The sequence below is a fragment of the Pipistrellus hanaki genome (genome assembly GCF_964339955.1).
Source record: "Pipistrellus hanaki genome assembly, chromosome: 20".
Lineage (NCBI taxonomy): Eukaryota > Metazoa > Chordata > Mammalia > Chiroptera > Vespertilionidae > Pipistrellus > Pipistrellus hanaki.
In genome coordinates this window covers 7,463,313-7,480,331 of record NC_140522.1, presented here as the reverse complement: position 1 = coordinate 7,480,331, position 17,019 = coordinate 7,463,313, and the positions used below count along the sequence as shown (strand labels likewise).

The 17,019-nt window shown below is 40.2% G+C and overlaps 1 protein-coding gene across 1 annotated transcript in view; it reads right to left on the bottom strand.

The window, feature by feature from the left end:
- The window catches only part of USH2A (usherin), a gene marked incomplete at its 5' end in the record, with an annotated part of 394,535 nt that overhangs the window by 295,868 nt on the left and 81,648 nt on the right, over positions 1 to 17,019 (bottom strand). The window contains 5 exons of the mRNA XM_084868505.1: positions 2,176 to 2,345; positions 3,758 to 4,027; positions 5,094 to 5,588; positions 9,448 to 9,606; positions 16,122 to 16,285. Of these exons, the coding sequence (XP_084724631.1) occupies positions 2,176 to 2,345; positions 3,758 to 4,027; positions 5,094 to 5,588; positions 9,448 to 9,606; positions 16,122 to 16,285 (1,258 nt within the window). The remainder of the gene's footprint in view (positions 1 to 2,175; positions 2,346 to 3,757; positions 4,028 to 5,093; positions 5,589 to 9,447; positions 9,607 to 16,121; positions 16,286 to 17,019) is intronic.

Sequence of the window (17,019 nt, the reverse complement as noted above, 5' to 3'; positions counted from 1 at the left end):
CATGACCCTTCAGTTCATAGGTCAATGCTCTATCCAATGAGCTAGACCAGTAAGGGCTAGAATTTAAATTACATCATCTGCATACGGTTTCAGAAATAAAGGTGATTTCAAAGTATCTAAAAATCGAGGAATAATTTAAAACCGTGGAACCACTTCACTGCAATTACATTTAGAAATCAGGAAAACAATAGACACTGAATTACTAATTCTTTATCTCCCTTACTATAAATGGTTATTAAAGATATCATTGAGGATATAAATTTTATTGTTTTTGCCCCATGACTTAAAATTTTCTAAATAAAATACAATTTTAAAAATGGGTAATACTTCATATTGCTATAAAAATTCATCCCACTTAGAACCACCTGATGTGATTAATGTAGATTTCTGGAAAGCAAATTGTTTTTAGGATAACATGTGGTAAGGTGTGTGGGTCTTCTGTATTATCTTATGTTCTGGGAGAGCACACCTCGTGTCTGGGAATGCTGTTCTGATCACAGTGCTGCTCCCGGGAAGACCGCCAGCTCTGAGTGCACCCAGAGGAGGACAGGACCCAGGGTGTGTTGCAGGCAGACCCGCCACTTGGGACAGGAAGCCTAGCAGATGCCATGCACCGGAGGTGATTGGAGTGGGACAGGATGCAATGAGACCCTTCCTATAGCAAGCCCACAATAAGAATCACCAGGTGGGCACCTAAGGTGTGGAGCAAGGACGTATCACAGGATAGAAACCACGTACCATTTTGCTAGAGCTGCTAGCATGCTACTGGGCCTCAGTAAAAGAGAACTGAAAGGGAACATTAGCTGACCATGCAGCCAGAGCTACTCCTCACAAGCTTTGTGGGACATGCCAAGTCTTAAGGTCAGGTGCGCCTAACAGAAATTCATCATCAGATGGAAGTGGGTATCGAGAAATGGACATAAGGCACAGCATGCTGGGGAAGCAGGTAGTCCAGCCCCCGTGTCATCCATCATCCTGGTGACTCAATCTCAGCTCATACGTAAGACTCCTTGGAGGTCTCCTAAAAGCTGAGAGAGCAGAAACATGTGGTTTGGCTCATAAATGTCTTAGTATGTGGGTGAAAGCTGCTCTATAGCCACACATGGGGATGGTCCTAAAAACCAGCGGCAAGAAGGATCTCCATGAGCAGATCCTCAGGCAGTGTATCTGGTCATCCACTCCATGTGCAAAGAAAAGGGACCAAGGTAGCTACACCAGGGATGTATGACGGTGGCTGGGTTGTATGGGTCATGACATCAATGCAAAAAGACTGGAAGATGAGGTACCAGGAAGTCTAGGGGAGAGGAATGTAGGTAAACTAATGGAAGAGGCATCACATGGGAAGATTAATTTTGTCACATTAATCCCTTCAAAGAGCATCTCTGTCTGTAGGCAGAGGTGCTAAATGGCCAAGTATGTAGTGACTTGTCCAGCTGACACTAGCCAGTCTTGGCTACCTTCCTGTTGATCAAATGGATTGTACCTTGGCACAACCATATAATGTGGGTTAATATGAGCCTCTCATCACCAAAGTTTGTTTATATGCATATATCTACCAAATGAATTAGTCCAGGTACATAGTAAAGACCCAGTAACTGTTAGCAATGATTATTATTCTCATTATGACTAGCTGGAGGATGAAATTCTACAATGCAGTAGGTCAATATCTATCCCAAACTTTGAACATCATAACCTTTACTATAAGCTGTGAGAAATTCCACTCCTCGGGTTTTCCCCCCAAGGAAATAGAAATATGCAAAATGCATATTAAATGCTCTTATTAATGTTATTTATATTTCCAAAATAATTTATACAATATTAATGTCAACTGATTTTGCACTGGTTAAAGGAGTATTGTATGCCCAAATTATATGATAGGTACATTGCTACCATAAGAAGTCAGCTTCTTACAAAACTTTTAAGGATATATATATTAAGTGAGAAAAGTAGATGTCATTAAATAGAATTATCTGAACTTAGTTTTAAAATATGCTTATATTAGAAAAAATAAGGTACATAAATAGAAGAGCTTTGTACATATCACATTACATTAGGGAATAAATGCCCCATTTAAGCAATGTCTAAAGAAGCATTCTGTCACTGAATTCTGCAATCTCAGAAAATGTCAAACTGAAGATATAGTTGTGAAATGACACTATGTGAAAATAACAATACCTGTGAAAACACCACCGGAGCAGGTTGTTGAGGTGACTGTTCAGAAATCATATTGATCTCATATCCCACAACGTCTCCTCGGGTGACGTTATTGGCTGGCTTCTCCCAGGACACGTTGAGAGAGTGCGGTGAGAGGGAGGAGACCGAGGGAGGGGCCATGGACAGAGGCTCTGTCAAGGGCAACAATGACAACAGTGAAACCATGAGCGCTGTACTCACAGGCTTAACAAACCGAGTCCCCACATTCATTCAAATACCCCGTATTTTTATATAGTATTCTGGTTTTTAAAAATCAAAGAGTATACTGCTACATATAAAAAACATTCATTTTTACATGTTATCTACAAGGATGTCCTCCGATTTCATATTACCAGTTTTCTCTTTACACAATAAAAATAATCTAGGAGTTTGATTGTGCTCATAAAGATAACTAGTAGATAATTAGGTGGGAAACCATAGGTCTTATAAAATATTTGAAGAGAAAAAAAAAGAAGTACGGTTTCAATAAATCTTGATTGAAATGTGCAAGGTAGATACACATGCATTCTCCCCTTGCCATCCTTGAGATCTTAATACAGGTTTTAAATGTGCTAACCAAAGGGGTATTATCAAAGGACCTCATCACACTTTCATCAGCCAGTGACCCATAAGATTACGAGGGTCCGGTGTTGCGGCTTCACCCATTACTTTTCATTTCTGACCTTGACTTTCCCCTTCCTGAGCGCCATGGCTCATCACCTGTGCTATCTTGGCACTGCTATTTGTCCAAGATGGCTGGCACAATGCACATTTTATTCATGAAATGACTCCCTTGGCCATCAACCTACAGCTACCCTCAGCCTCCGCAGCCCTAACAGGTCCACGTTAAATCAGGACTTGGGTTGCTTTGGCTAGCCATGAATTAATTCAAAGCAGAGCGGAAGTGTATTTTTTATTTTGTTGAAGACTCATAACAGGTGAAGTATTTTTCATGTAAAGAGTAAGGTGGAGAATTAAAAATATCTCCTTTGCCTTAGGAAAGATGTCTTTTAAAAAATTGGAAACACACACACACACACACACACACACACACACACAAAACTCATCCTCCTTCTTTTCCATATTGCCAACTACTTATTCAAGCACACTTGTGAGTTATGGATTTTGAAATCCAGGATTCTGTCATTTGGTACGATGCAGTAGCTCAACTATTTGTTTTGGAAAGAGAAATAGAACGAAAGCAGAGTTGTGAGGTTTGTAACGGGGATCTCCTTCATTGAACGTGAACTGTGCTGAGTCTGGAGCAAGATGAGATCCTAAGGCCAGCCCGCTTCAGGACTGGAAACTAGCTGCTGCTTTGCAAACACTCTAAAAGGCAATTTAGTTAAGTCATTCCCCTCCCCCCTTGATAAAAACTAAAGCATTTTCAACCTAAAACTTTTCAAGTTCCTTATGACCTTGAGTTATCCATGTAACCAAGTATTACATTTCCCCTTGGCTTATGTTAAGTTTATAATTTTTACTCTGGAGCTGTTGACTTTAATTGGAAGGCAGTGTTTTCAGTCAGGAGTTTTAAAAGTTGAATTCAGAGCTTGACCTTCACCTGATTCTCCTGTCTGTCCTGAGGCCCAGGGGGAGGACACGCTGCCGGCCATATTCTCAGCCCAGACCCTAAACTCATATGTGGTGTAAGGCTCCAAGCCCCGGATGGTTGTGGCTGCCAGAGGGGGTTCTGAGGCATTTTCATTGGCTGACTCTGCCAACGGGCGAGGACTGAGCCGGCTGCTGCTCTCAAACACTCGACTTTCTGGTGACGCGGGTTCTCCATCAGATCTCAATCTTCTCATGTAGAGCTCATACCTTACAATGATTCCTAGAAAAGAAAAACAGGAAGCCAAGATGACTCATGGGACAAAGGGACTATATGGGGGGTAGGGTGGAGTTAAATCAGTTAAAATCAGAGTTGGTTTTTCATGATTCTCCTGACTCCATTACCTTACCACTTCCTCTGTAATATAGAATGTAGTTACTTATAAAAAACAACAAAGAGATGGACAGATGAAAGTATGAAATCCTACTGAAAAGCATATTCATGGGGAAAACAAACAAAATTGGGACATATACAAACACAAAATAACTGTAATTTATGATGGGTAAATTCATGATTTTTTTCAGGATGGTTATAATTTCTACTAAGTATAGCTTTTACTTTATGGGAATTTTATTAGCATACTTCCAATTTATGTATTTCAAATTTGGAGATTTTAATTTGGCTAACTGTTTAACATAACTCCTGTTTGCACAAATATTATAATATTATAGTTGATTTCCACCTAGTTTTATCAAGTAATTTTAAGAGAAAAAAGGTTTTGCCATAACGTACAAATTACTAAAAATCTATGAAAGTATGTCTGGCCTATATAACAGGGTTCAATTGTATGAACACAAAAATTAACTTAATGGAGTCTGCTAGCCTATATACATATTTTTTTGTATTACTGTATATCATTTTTTTAGGTCTAACAGGGAAAATTTACTACTTATGGGTGCCCTAACTTTGTGACACAGTCAAATATAATGCATTTTGTAAGTGAATTTTAAATGAGAAACATAATTTGTGTAGTGGCAGATGTCATTAAGAGCAAAGATAATATCAGCCTTTTAAGGGGCAATTTAAATGAATGGAATTTGTTATTAGATTAAAGAAATACACTCCTTCTACTAACCAGGACAAATAGCATCTTATATAGTTAGAGATTGTTTCTCAATTAATTATATCCTGCAGTTATATATATATATATATATATATATATATATATATATATATATATATATATATAATGCATGGGGTTGCCAGACTCTCTTGCACAATTCCAAATCCCTTAGATTTTCCTTCAGTTCTGGCCCAAGAAGGTGAAATCTAGGCTTGCAGTTCCTACCATTCGGTTCCATTGGGGGCGCCCATTCTACACGCAGTTCCGTGGAACTGATGGCCCGCACGGCAGGTGGGCCCAGGCCTCGGGGAGGAGCTTGGGCTGTGGTCACGGTCACTGGGGAACTGTGTAAACAGCCCCCACCGGTACAGGCCTGCACGGAGAAGCGGTACTTGGTAAAGGGATGCAGATTCCCTACGGTGGCCGAGGTTCCGAGACCTTCATGGGGAGCGCAGGGCTGGGTGTCACTGAAGGGAATGCAGGACAGGAGGTACTTCTCTATGGGGCCAGCACAATGGGAGGCTGCCGTCCAGGTAAGCGTCACCGAGTCTGAGCCAACGGGGGTGACATAACTTAAGTTCAAGGTCCCCTCTGGAACTCCAGGCCTTGTCCTGTAAGTAACAGCTGCACTCCTTGTCGAACCCTGCACATTGGAGGTCTCCACGGAATAGGAATAGGAGGTATATGGCAACAGGGCGGTGTCTAAGAAGTCCTGGATGTCTGAAATTAAGAGAAAGAACATAGTTGCATTCCACAAAATTGGTGAGGAAAGCATTTCTACTGATTCTCCTATAATGTAATCACATGAACTAAACCAATCCACTCTTCATGAAGAACAGGTAGGCACCAGAGTGGTTGTTGTTTGGCTAATCCTCACACAGGGACATTTTCCCACTGACTTTTAGAGAGAGTGGACAGGAGGGGGAGAGACAGAGAAACATCCATGTGAGAGAGACACACCAGACCCTGACCATGCTGGCACCCTGACCTTGGACCTCCAGCCTCCAGAGCTTGAAGTAATACATTTCTGTTGTTTATAAGCCACCCAGACTGTGGCATTTCTCTTTCATAGTAACCTGAAGGGACTGAGACAGTGAACATCTGAGTGAGGGGTAAAGCTGCTGTTCTTCATATGTGTCATTGCAAATTCCCCATGAAAATATGCAGAGTGCTGCACTAGAGTCCAATCAGGACACAGAAGCCATGGAGTAATTTTGCTTTATTTTTTCATCTCCCCTCTCAATCAGGAGAACTAACCTTTTCATCTTTGTGTTTCTAGTGGCTCATACAATTCCTGGTCTGGCACGAGCACTGAATAAACGTTTACTGAATGAGTATATGAATGAACGGATAATTTTTCCATATACTAGTAGACTGATTTACTTTTCTAGGCAATAATAAACAACTGTTCTTTATTATCTCTTTTGTGTCTGTATCCCCTTCCTATGTTTTCTGTTTGTTTCTTTCCTCAGAGGAACCATCTTATAACTTGTTGCATTGATCCTCTAATGCAGTATGGAATAATAAATTATGTGATATTAAAGGTGGACATTTTGTCTTTCTGCAGCCACAGAAGGTATATTCTCCAATCTGGCTTTTATTGTAATAAAGATGATTTTTATTTTCAATTTTCATCTCCCTGATTCTTAAGCCTAATTCTCCTTCAGTTTTAAACTGAAGTTGGAAAAACTACCCTAAAAATGCCAATACTATTAAAAAAGTGTAATATCTTGCAATAGCTCTTCTTGTCACACCTATGACACAGAAATACCCATGTGAACCCAGACTGGGGCTACAGGGGAGGTGATATTAAGTGCTAATTATGTATAATTCCCAATATCCTAACTTGACTTTGACACCTCTCTCTTCTACTTATGAAAGCTCACAGGTATGCACATGAGTGAATTTTTATTTAGGGAAACCACTGACTATACCTTAACTTATTTTTTAAAAGTTAATTCAGAAACTTTAAAACTATCCCACTATTATTAGCATGCTATTACTAATCACCAATGATGTTCAGGCTCTAAAAGTAGTAATATTATACCAGCTGTCATGACCTTAGATTGAAAACTAGTGACCCCACAGTGCACCAAGCTGGCTAGGAAAAGTTTTATTCCAACAAGGAATTCTACATTGGTCTCAACCAAATGATCAAACTTGCTTGGAAGAGATTATTAATTTTCTTTGAAAAGTTCAATGACTCTGGCACCTGTAATTCCAAATGCTTTCATTTAACCCAAAGATTTGTATTCATCCGAGTGAATATTAAGTACTGTTTTCGTTTCATATTACACATGCTAGCCACACAGTAGGAACAGAATAATAAACACGAGGATATTGTTTGAATGATACAAAGTTCTGACAGCCCAAACCAATTGTTCTTACTGTTCAAATGCCATCATGCAGATAATTGTCCCATCATTAATTATAGTAGCTGTCAAGAAATGCCAGAAGTGGCATTTTTTTTAATGAAAAAATAAGGTTTTAGGAAAGAATACCTTGTATAATAGGATTATATAAATGTCTGATTAGTGAATGAGCACACATTTATTATGTGAGAAACTGTTATTTGGATTCTACTGTAATAGTGCAATCATGTAAAAGAGCCCGAGAGTTTTACTCAAATGCAGTGTTCTATGAAACACATCACAATATGCTAGGATGAGAACTACGCCTCTGGACAGAATGCTGTAAGCGGAGTTTAATATCATTACTGAATTAAGCGGGAGGGGAAACCGGGTGACCCTAATTCACCGCTGCAGCAATAGCTCAAGCTGCGGTGCTGTCATCTTCAGAACCACTTTCAATATTTCTGTGTCTCCCTCCGCCCCTATCATAAAAGTTTAAGTTTCAGGACACCTGGGTCATGCTGATATTTGGAAGAAAACAAACATTGTAGTAGCAGGGTATCAGGATGCGTTGCCAGTGTGGCAGATGTAGGCAGATGTTCTCTTCCCTCTGCAATCTGCATCGTGAAGCTCAGCGCTCCCATTAACTTCCAAGAAGGCTTGGAGTGCTGAACAGACAAGAGTTATCAGAGAGTCCGGATGTTATACTGTAGGTGCAAGTCACTCAGAGTTAGGTATAACGTGTAACCCGTGATAATATATAGGGAATGAAACCATACGCTATGCAAAATTTTTAAATCCAATCAACATGTGAAATCAACCTTCCTAATCACTTTGAGGAAGATTATGGAACTATAGTATGTCTTCACTGCTCTGTAGACTTCTCTAGCTGTACACTTAACCTAGACTTTGGAAAATTGGCATTAAACTAAGAGAACAACATGAGTTGGCATCCTGTTGCCACGTTTCTTTTTTAAAAACGTGTTATTGATTTTAGAGAGAGAGTGAGGGAGGGAGAGAGAAACATTGATGTGAGAGAGAAACTTTACAACCTGGGTGTGAGCTCTGACCAGGAATTGAAGTAGCAACTTTCTGGTACAAGAGACAATGCTTGACCATTGAACTATACCAGCCAGGGCTCCCCTGTTTCTTAGACTGGCTTGTAGTTAAACAAGACCAGGAGCAAATATATCAGAGAAGACAGAACTGGAAGAAAGGAACATTTTATATTTCTTCATTGTGTCTTCAGGGAAACTGTATCTCAAACATATGAGTGAATATTTTCTAAAGACCACGTGCTTCGACAGCCTGATTTCTACAAGTTCCTTTAAAGTCTTCATACACCTTACAGATGCAAAGACTGTGTTTATGGTTTTATTCACATCATTCCTCTTTCAATTTAAGATCATGTTGTGTTCCATCTACTTTTAATCTGAGGATTTTAAAAATTGAATTCATATTATATAGAAATATTTGGTAAATTTTCTCTAATCTTTACAACCAGAGAAAAGTAAACATCAGTTTGTGGTAAGTCTTACAGTCATTTTTTATGTTTTTGAATTAAAATGTAACTCATAGGTTATTTTTAAGTCCACTTAATTACCTTAAATAATACATCTTGAATATTTTCATTCATTAATATTTAAACTAAGATTTTTTCAAGGCAATCATATCCTACAATTTACTTCACAATGTACCAGGATTCTAGTATGCCATGCACCATAATTTATTGAAAGATTTTTGAATGTCTGAATTTTCCAATATTTTGCTATTAGAGTGGAGGTTTGAACGTATTTTGTGATATTGTGTCCAATGATGACTGTTCGTTGAAGATGAATTTCCTCAAATAAATGTGCTGAGTAAAATGGCATGCGAAGGGTAAGGCTTTGCATATACTTGAACAACTTACACTGCATGAAAAGCTGGACCCATGAGCCCACACAGATATGCCAGCAGTGAAGTTGGTTCTGGCTCCTTCACATCCTCCTCTATGCCGGCTGGGTCTTTTTCCTTTCCATCTGTGAGAATCTGGTAGGCATCAATAGCTTATCAAATACGAAGCATCTCGTTTACTGCATTTCTTTACTAGTGAGGTGTATAATTCTCTCTCTGCTGGAAACACTCTTTGCTGGACAGGGGAAACCACATTTATCCTCAACGTCAAAAGACTTAAGTAATGCATCAACCCTCAGCACTGTGCACCTTTTCATCATGGTCTCTACACTCACCGTACGGGTATTGATCTTCAGTTGCGTAGATTTCAGACCCGTCCCTGAATAAGCTGTAGGTAAGCCTCGGGGCGTTGGGAGAATCCGGGGGGCTCCAGGAGAGATTGATGGCCGAAGAACTTTGAACTTGTCCTCTGGGTGGAGGTTGCTGGGACGGAGCTTAATGACAATGGGGAGAGCATTTATTAGCAAAGGCAATCAATAAGCACACAAGCACAATGGAGTAAGAGATCCAGAAAAGAGGTCGTTCTGTTTCAGGATTACTTCATCAAGAAGACACGTGGTTGACCAAGACATTAATAAACAAAGGGCATATATCATGCATTTCTAAAACAAAGCATTACAGATAAGTAAGCATAATACAGATTTGTAGGTCAGTGCGGCTTCACAGAAATATAATTGAGGGGGAAACACCAAAATTTTACATCAAGCACTTTTTTTTTTTAAGGAACTAGCCAAGAATGCATCAACACTCATTTTCTATTTAATTAATTTAAATTGTGACATAAATAAGACCCACTGACACTTGAAACGGAAGAAGCATGGTGTTGAGGTTTCTGAAAAGGACGTTTTCCATCACATTAAGCAAAATGCCTCATCTTGCTTCACGGAGCACAGTGTTAAGAAAAGGATAATAGTTGGCCACACAAATAGCGATGGATGTTATGAATGCTAAATAGTCCAAGTATTAGCAGGAAACAATTTCAATGTCCTATGTGGATACGCCAGCACCTGTAGAGGTGCCAGGATGGGAGATCATACTTATGTCAGAGTTTTAAAGAAAAACATTCAAGCTAGATACACTCTCATTCTTCCCCTTTAAATCTTTGTTTCTCCTTTGCAATTTGCATTGTGATATGAAAAATCCAACTGTCTGTGGCGCCTATTTAGATACAGGACAAGAGCAGTAACTGTCTCAAAAGGACACATGAAAAGTGGATTATTTATAAACACCTGATATTTTCAAACTCATGGATTCGCCATAATTGATAAGGTCACTTTGATTGGCCGAACACTGACAGCACATTTGATGTTGCAGTGAGTTTTAATTTAGGGCTCTAAACACTGTTGCTTTTGGTGGAACCACAAAGATCATAAACTGTCTCATTTACAGCACTCTCTGAAAGCCTTGCCAGCCATGGCAATTTAATATTTCTTTTAGTGATTATTAGTAACTACATCTAAAACTCTGCATGTTATCAGGGGCTCAACAGATTGCAGGGTTAAAGCAATCAACACTGACCTTCAGACTATTTTCGAAAACAGTGAAATACTTTCAGGATGACTGCAAGAGAGAGATGTTTCAGTCCCAGGTCAAAGGGTACTGAATGTGACTCACATTCCACGAAAACTTCCTTGGCAACACACACACACACACACACACACACACAAATACACACACACACAGATACATACACAGTACACAGGGCTTTTGAATATTTCAAGTTGGCTATGTGTTAGGACCACCGCCCCATTATCTAGTCCAGATTTTCAGTATGAATGGATAGTGCCTGTTTGGCATTTACATGAGCATTTTCATAGACCAGAATGCTTAGATGGTCTCACACCTTTTGGGGAATAAATATGAAATGCTGAGCGTGAGATAACTTGAACCCATCCTTCATGGGCAAAAAGTAGATTTCTGAGAAAATGAGCACATATTCATTCATCAAAATTGCCAGGAATGGCCTCTGCATATGCCAGACTCTCATCCAAGGTCAGAATGCATGATATTGTGAGCGCATCCATCTGTCCCGGCGCCATGCGCTTTAATCTTGGCTTTGGCACTTTGGTGGTTGTACTTCTGTAGTCACATTTCAATTGGACTCTTTGAACTTTTCCCCATTGATAGCAAGAGGATGGCAATGTCTACCTGTCAGCGTTATAAGACGGTGTGTGTCCCTCTCTCACACAAAAGGCTGGGAGTGCTGCCTGGTGCAGAAAGACATCTAGATCCCTCCAGCATTTACTTGGCCATCCCTACAAGTTGTTTTTGTCTACACAGGCCCAGGCAGATGACCACTAAGTCCACAACTAAATCAGCAAGAAGGAGAGGAGGAGAGGTGGCGGGCATGCCCTGTGCCGGGGCGAGCACAACCCAGGAACCAACACTTCATTGGTGCCCGCACATGTCAATCAGAAGATGAGCAGCATGGTGATAATTAACTACAGGACAGGATAAGGCCATGGACCCAGCTCTAAGTTCTGTTAACTTAAAACAAGTGGATTATGGGTACTGGGAGCAATGTGAAAGTGTCTTGCATAGATGAGATGAAAAAGTAAAAGAAGAGCTGGAGAATTATGAGATGTTTCAAAAGGAAAAAAAAAGAACAGGGTGCTTCTGGTTAAACCAACATGAATAGATTAGTGAGATGAAACCTGGCAAATCATCCAAAGAACTATTTCGGGGAGCTCTAACTCACAGTGACTGGCAGGAGCTGTGTGGTCTGAAAGTATCTGAGCCTAAACACTGCCCATATCATTGGCTTATTCAGACACAGGAGCGATCCCATAGAAAGCCAGGCTATACATAAAAATTAAAAAAAACAAAAAAACCAAAAAACTGATTAGAGACATCAGTATGCTACAGTGGCAAAACTTTTCCCCATTTAAGCCTATGCAAATTATTAAAAAAAACAACAACAACCATACTAATAGCTTAAGTGTTTTCAGAGTAAAATCACAACTCACTCAAAGAAACTGAACCAGACTCATAAAAGAGGCAATCAATAGACAGACTCTTGAGTGTAGCCAACAAATGGTAAACTGGAAGATAAAGAAAGAGATGGAGCTTAAAGATACAGCAATCTGATTTATCCAACCCAAGGGAAAGAGGAACAGAAAAAGACAGAACAAAAGGGAACAGAGCTTCAGGTCCCATTGCCAACATTTGTGTAATGGGAACCCAAAGTAGAGGAGAGATGGAGAAAGGGAGGGGCACAAAGAGAAACTGTGGTTGCCAGGGACTGGGACGAATGGGGAGTATTAACATTTAAAGAGTACAGAGTTTCCATTTCAAAGGAAGAAAAGAGTTATGGAGATGGGTAACAGGGATGGCTGTACAACATTATGAATGAACTGTCAGAGGGAGGAGGGTTGTGGGGCTGGATTAAACATTAAGGACAAAACTGATAGACACAGACAATGGTATGTCTGAGGGGAAAGGGGGTGGGGAAGGTAGAAGAGGGTAAGGGGGAATAAATGGTGATGGAAGGAGACTTGACTTGGGATGCTGAACACACACTACAATGTACAGATGATGTGTTATAGAATTGTACACCTGAAATCTATGTGATTTTATTAACCAATGTTACCCCAATGCATTCAATAAAAACGTTTAAAAATTATTAATATTGCCCTAACCCCATGGTTGGCAAACTGCGGCTCGCGAGCCACATGCGGCTCTTTGGCCCCTTGAGTGTGGCTCTTCCACAAAATACCACGGACTGGGCAAGTCTATTTTGAAGAAGTGGCATTAGAAGTTTAAAAATTTTTGCTCTCAAAAGAAATTTCAATCTTTGTACTATTAATATTTGGCTCTGTTGACTAATGAGTTTGTCAACCACTCCCCTAACCAGTTTTGCTCAGTGGATAGAGCGTTGGCCTGTGGACTGAAAGGTCCCAGGTTCGATTCCGGTCAAGGGCATGTACCTTAGTTGTGGGCACATCCCCAGTGGGAGGTGTGTAGGAGGCAGCTGATAGATCTCATTGATGCTTCTAACTCTCTATTCCTCTCCCTTCCTCTCTGTAAAAAAAAAAAAAAAAAAAAAATCAATAAAATATATTTTTAAAAAATTACTAATATGGTAAATTTGCTCTGTATATTTTACCATAATAAAAATATTTCTTTTTAAAAAAGGAGAATTAAAACAGCTTCTTTGATAAGCAGGGGTAAAAAAACGTGAATGATAAAAAGATGGATAGATTAGCAATGGTAAACATAAAAGTTGAGCCGAAAGTATTGTAGAATAATATTAAGAAGAGAAGCACATATACATGTATGGCTATATAAGTGTGTGTGTATGTGTATATTAGTTAATCTTATAGCCAGAACTTTGAGGCAAACTGCAATATCATTCGTTAGGAAAGTATACAGAAGGCAGGACTATTAAATACCTGCTTCCTCCCATTTCTCTTACCAAGAAAATGACCCTCATTTTAAAAGCATGAGACAAATACGGAAGGGCAAATAGCACATCACACAACCAGAAAGCATACCATCAGGGAGGGCCTAATTGCTTTATCTAAAAGCAAATCAATTCTCCCGCATTCTGAAAATCAGATTTTAGGGTTCCTACCCCAAAGCCTCATCATAAAAATAGAAATCACAGGCGCCATTGCTCAGCTCTTGTCAGTGGTCTCTAAGGGCACGGAGAAGATAACTGTTGTAGCCCCAGGGTTCCCGAACTGTGTAGGAAAACACATTGAGACACTGGGATTCGCAAGGCAGACACACCCCTGGCATCTATTGGATGGGAGGAAATCGGAGCCCGCGGTAGTTCACAGTTCCAACAATAGATAGCACCATGTTCCTTTTAATGGCATCCGTGTGAAGCGGGTTCCGGCCGCTGGTGGCATAGAAAGCAAGGACCATGTGAAACCCAGGGAGACCATAAAGAAAGCAGCGCCATTCCTGTGTGCCCCACAGTCAGCACTTCCCTGAACCCTGAGCTCACTGTGCTAAGCTCCTCTAAAATCAGGAATCCTGTCTGTTTTCTCTCTTTAACCAATTTTCTCAGCTGACCCGGGGCTCCCAATGTTAAAGATCAAAATTTTAAGCAAAAAAATCAAAATGCCTATATCCAGGGAAGAATACTTAGTAATATGCAAGTTTTTTTTTTTAATTATTCAAAATTGGAAGCATTTGAAAAGATCAGGAAGCTTAGCCCAAAGAAAAGACATAGTACAAAGAGTCTGCCGATACTAAGAAAAGTAGGCCAGTTCCCAGTGACCAGACTGGCCAGTTTTGCCTGAGGTAGAATTCCTAGACCGTATCTCAGAAACAGGAACAGGTAGCAAAAAGTGCAGCCGCTGCAAATACTTTCACACAAAGTTCATGGCAGAACCGATCAAAAAAATCACTAAGATTTGGCTTGTTGTAGTAAGTGATGATCTACAGCTGACACCCAGAGCAATTGATGTTGCTCACAAATAAATCAATTCTATAGCTAATCAATGGGTAACAAATATTAACTAAGTGGTCAGTAAAAGCCAGATTGGTGTGTAGACTGTATTTATACACAGGCAATTAGGATGGCGCTTTCTCAAGAGCAGCATAAACATCTGGAGGTATGCTAACATCTCAAGGTACCAATAACACATGTATAACATCTAAACACATCTTAGTCCTTAGCTATACCTGCCTTTCACTATCTCAAAACCCAGTACAGCCCTGGCTGGTGTTGCTCTTGTTTAAAGCATTGGTCTGTGCACAGAAGGGTCTTGGGTCCGATTCCCGGTTAAGGGCATGTATCTGTGTTGCAGGTTCGTTGCCCGGCCCAAGTTGGGGTACATGCCAGAGGCAACCAATGGATGCATCTCTTTCACCTTAACATTTCTCTCTCTCTCACTCCCATCCCGTCCCTCCCTTCCACTCTAAAAAGCAATGGAAAATATATCCTCGGATGAGGATTAACAACACCAAAAACTCTGGCACAGTTGCTGATATCCCATTACTTCTCTCTCCCTTCCTTAAATAGATAACACCAGCCCAGGCCTGTAGTGACAAGTCCGAATGATGGCATTTCCTAGTGCTGTGACTCACCACCATCTCAGGAAACCCCGAGGCGAACATGGACAGTACACCATGTGGGAGAGAGCTAGATACATGATCCTGAGGAAAATATAAAGAATCCATTGGTATGTAATGAGATTGTTAGGCAGCAGGTGACCACGTGGAGCCAGTTCAAGGAACTGGAAAATGGTGCTGAGAAGCCGAAAGATGCTAAGAGATAAGCTTTGGCTCCCAAGAGTCAGAACTAGAAGCACATGAGACTTCTAAACAGTGAGTGCTGGTGAAAACAGAAAGAAAAGAATATCAAATGCAGGGGTTAGTCATAAGGTTTGATAAATATCAATAAGCAACTAATATTAGCACAGTGCCTGTAAGACTTATGGAATAGAATGACACAAAACTCTGAGTAACATATAAATCTTCCATTTGCTATAGGCAATTGCCTGGAGATGGTGTTGGGTGGAGGGTGGACTGGCCATTTGGCTTAAGCAGTGATGTCCCTCAGTTTTGGGAACATCAGGGCTTTGGTTGGCTTCTTAGTGACACTATTTCAACACACCAGTGTCCATTTCCCATGAGTCATATACCCTGTCTCCCCGAAAATAAGACAGTGTCTTATATTAATTTTTTCTCCCAAAGTTGCGCTAGGTCTTATTTTCAGGGATGTCTTATCTTTCCATGTGCTAGGTCTTATTTTCGGAGGATGTCTTATTTTCGGGGAAACACGGTATTCATATCATCATTTCCCATGACTGAATCAAGAAAAAAGAACACATGTGTCATTTCATGTACATTTTTGTGTTTTCATTTCTGACCTAGACTTTCCGCTTTGTAGCTAAGCCTGCCGGATGGGTGCTCAGAGGGGAGAGAGAACATGGACCCTCTTCCCCAGGGGCTGGCTCCTCTCACACCAGCGCTGGGCCTGACGGAGCTCACTTACTTTTGCTGCAACCCCACGGGTTGCTGGCATCCAAGTGGCCTGCGCCGGGTAGACAAGTGTCGCACGTTGAGCCGGTGACAAATCGTTTACAGAAACAGCGGCCCGTGACCAAGTGACAGGTTTCATTCAAGGCTCCGGAGAGATGACAATTGCAGGGCTGACATCTGAAAACAAGAGGAGTAAACCGTCAAGCGTTCCGATTAATAATTCATGGCAGGAGGCACACATGTCTATGGATAACACTGTGGACTAATGTGGTCCCTTTTAGCCAACAGGCGGAAAGGGATTCTTGAGTTAGACAAACCACCATATCGAGATACAACAAAACAGAAAAAAAAATATTTTTATCGAAATGCTGTTTATGTTAAGCCTTTATGAAGCCTTCTCTTTGGAAGCTAATTAATGGCAATAAAAATTTAAAAAAAATGTTACTTTGCTTTCTTACATGCCCCAGTACATCTCATGGATTATTTTGAATCCAGTTGTTCAGCTGTACATTTTGCTTTCACACAAAAGCAGTTCTCTGACAGCTAAAAATCAAGATTACTAGGTCCCCTCCAAATTATCTTTTCAAGTATCTATCAAGCTGTGAAACAGAAAACTGGATGTGGTCATCACTGTCTTCCCTAAATATCTTGATATTCTGTATTTGGTTTTATGAAGTCTAAATTTCAATAAGAAAACAGGTGGAGGAAAACACATCCCAATATTGACGATGTGTGAATAAAAGTTATGTTTTCTTTTCTATTGTATGCACTGAATTCACTTATCCGGATTGGTGGGAAAACAGAGCATGATCCTGATCTTTGAAAGGACGGTAATTAAATAAATACAATGAGAGAATTGCACCTCAACTTTGATTTCTTGCTCCTAAAATTGCTTGTAAAAAAAAAAATCA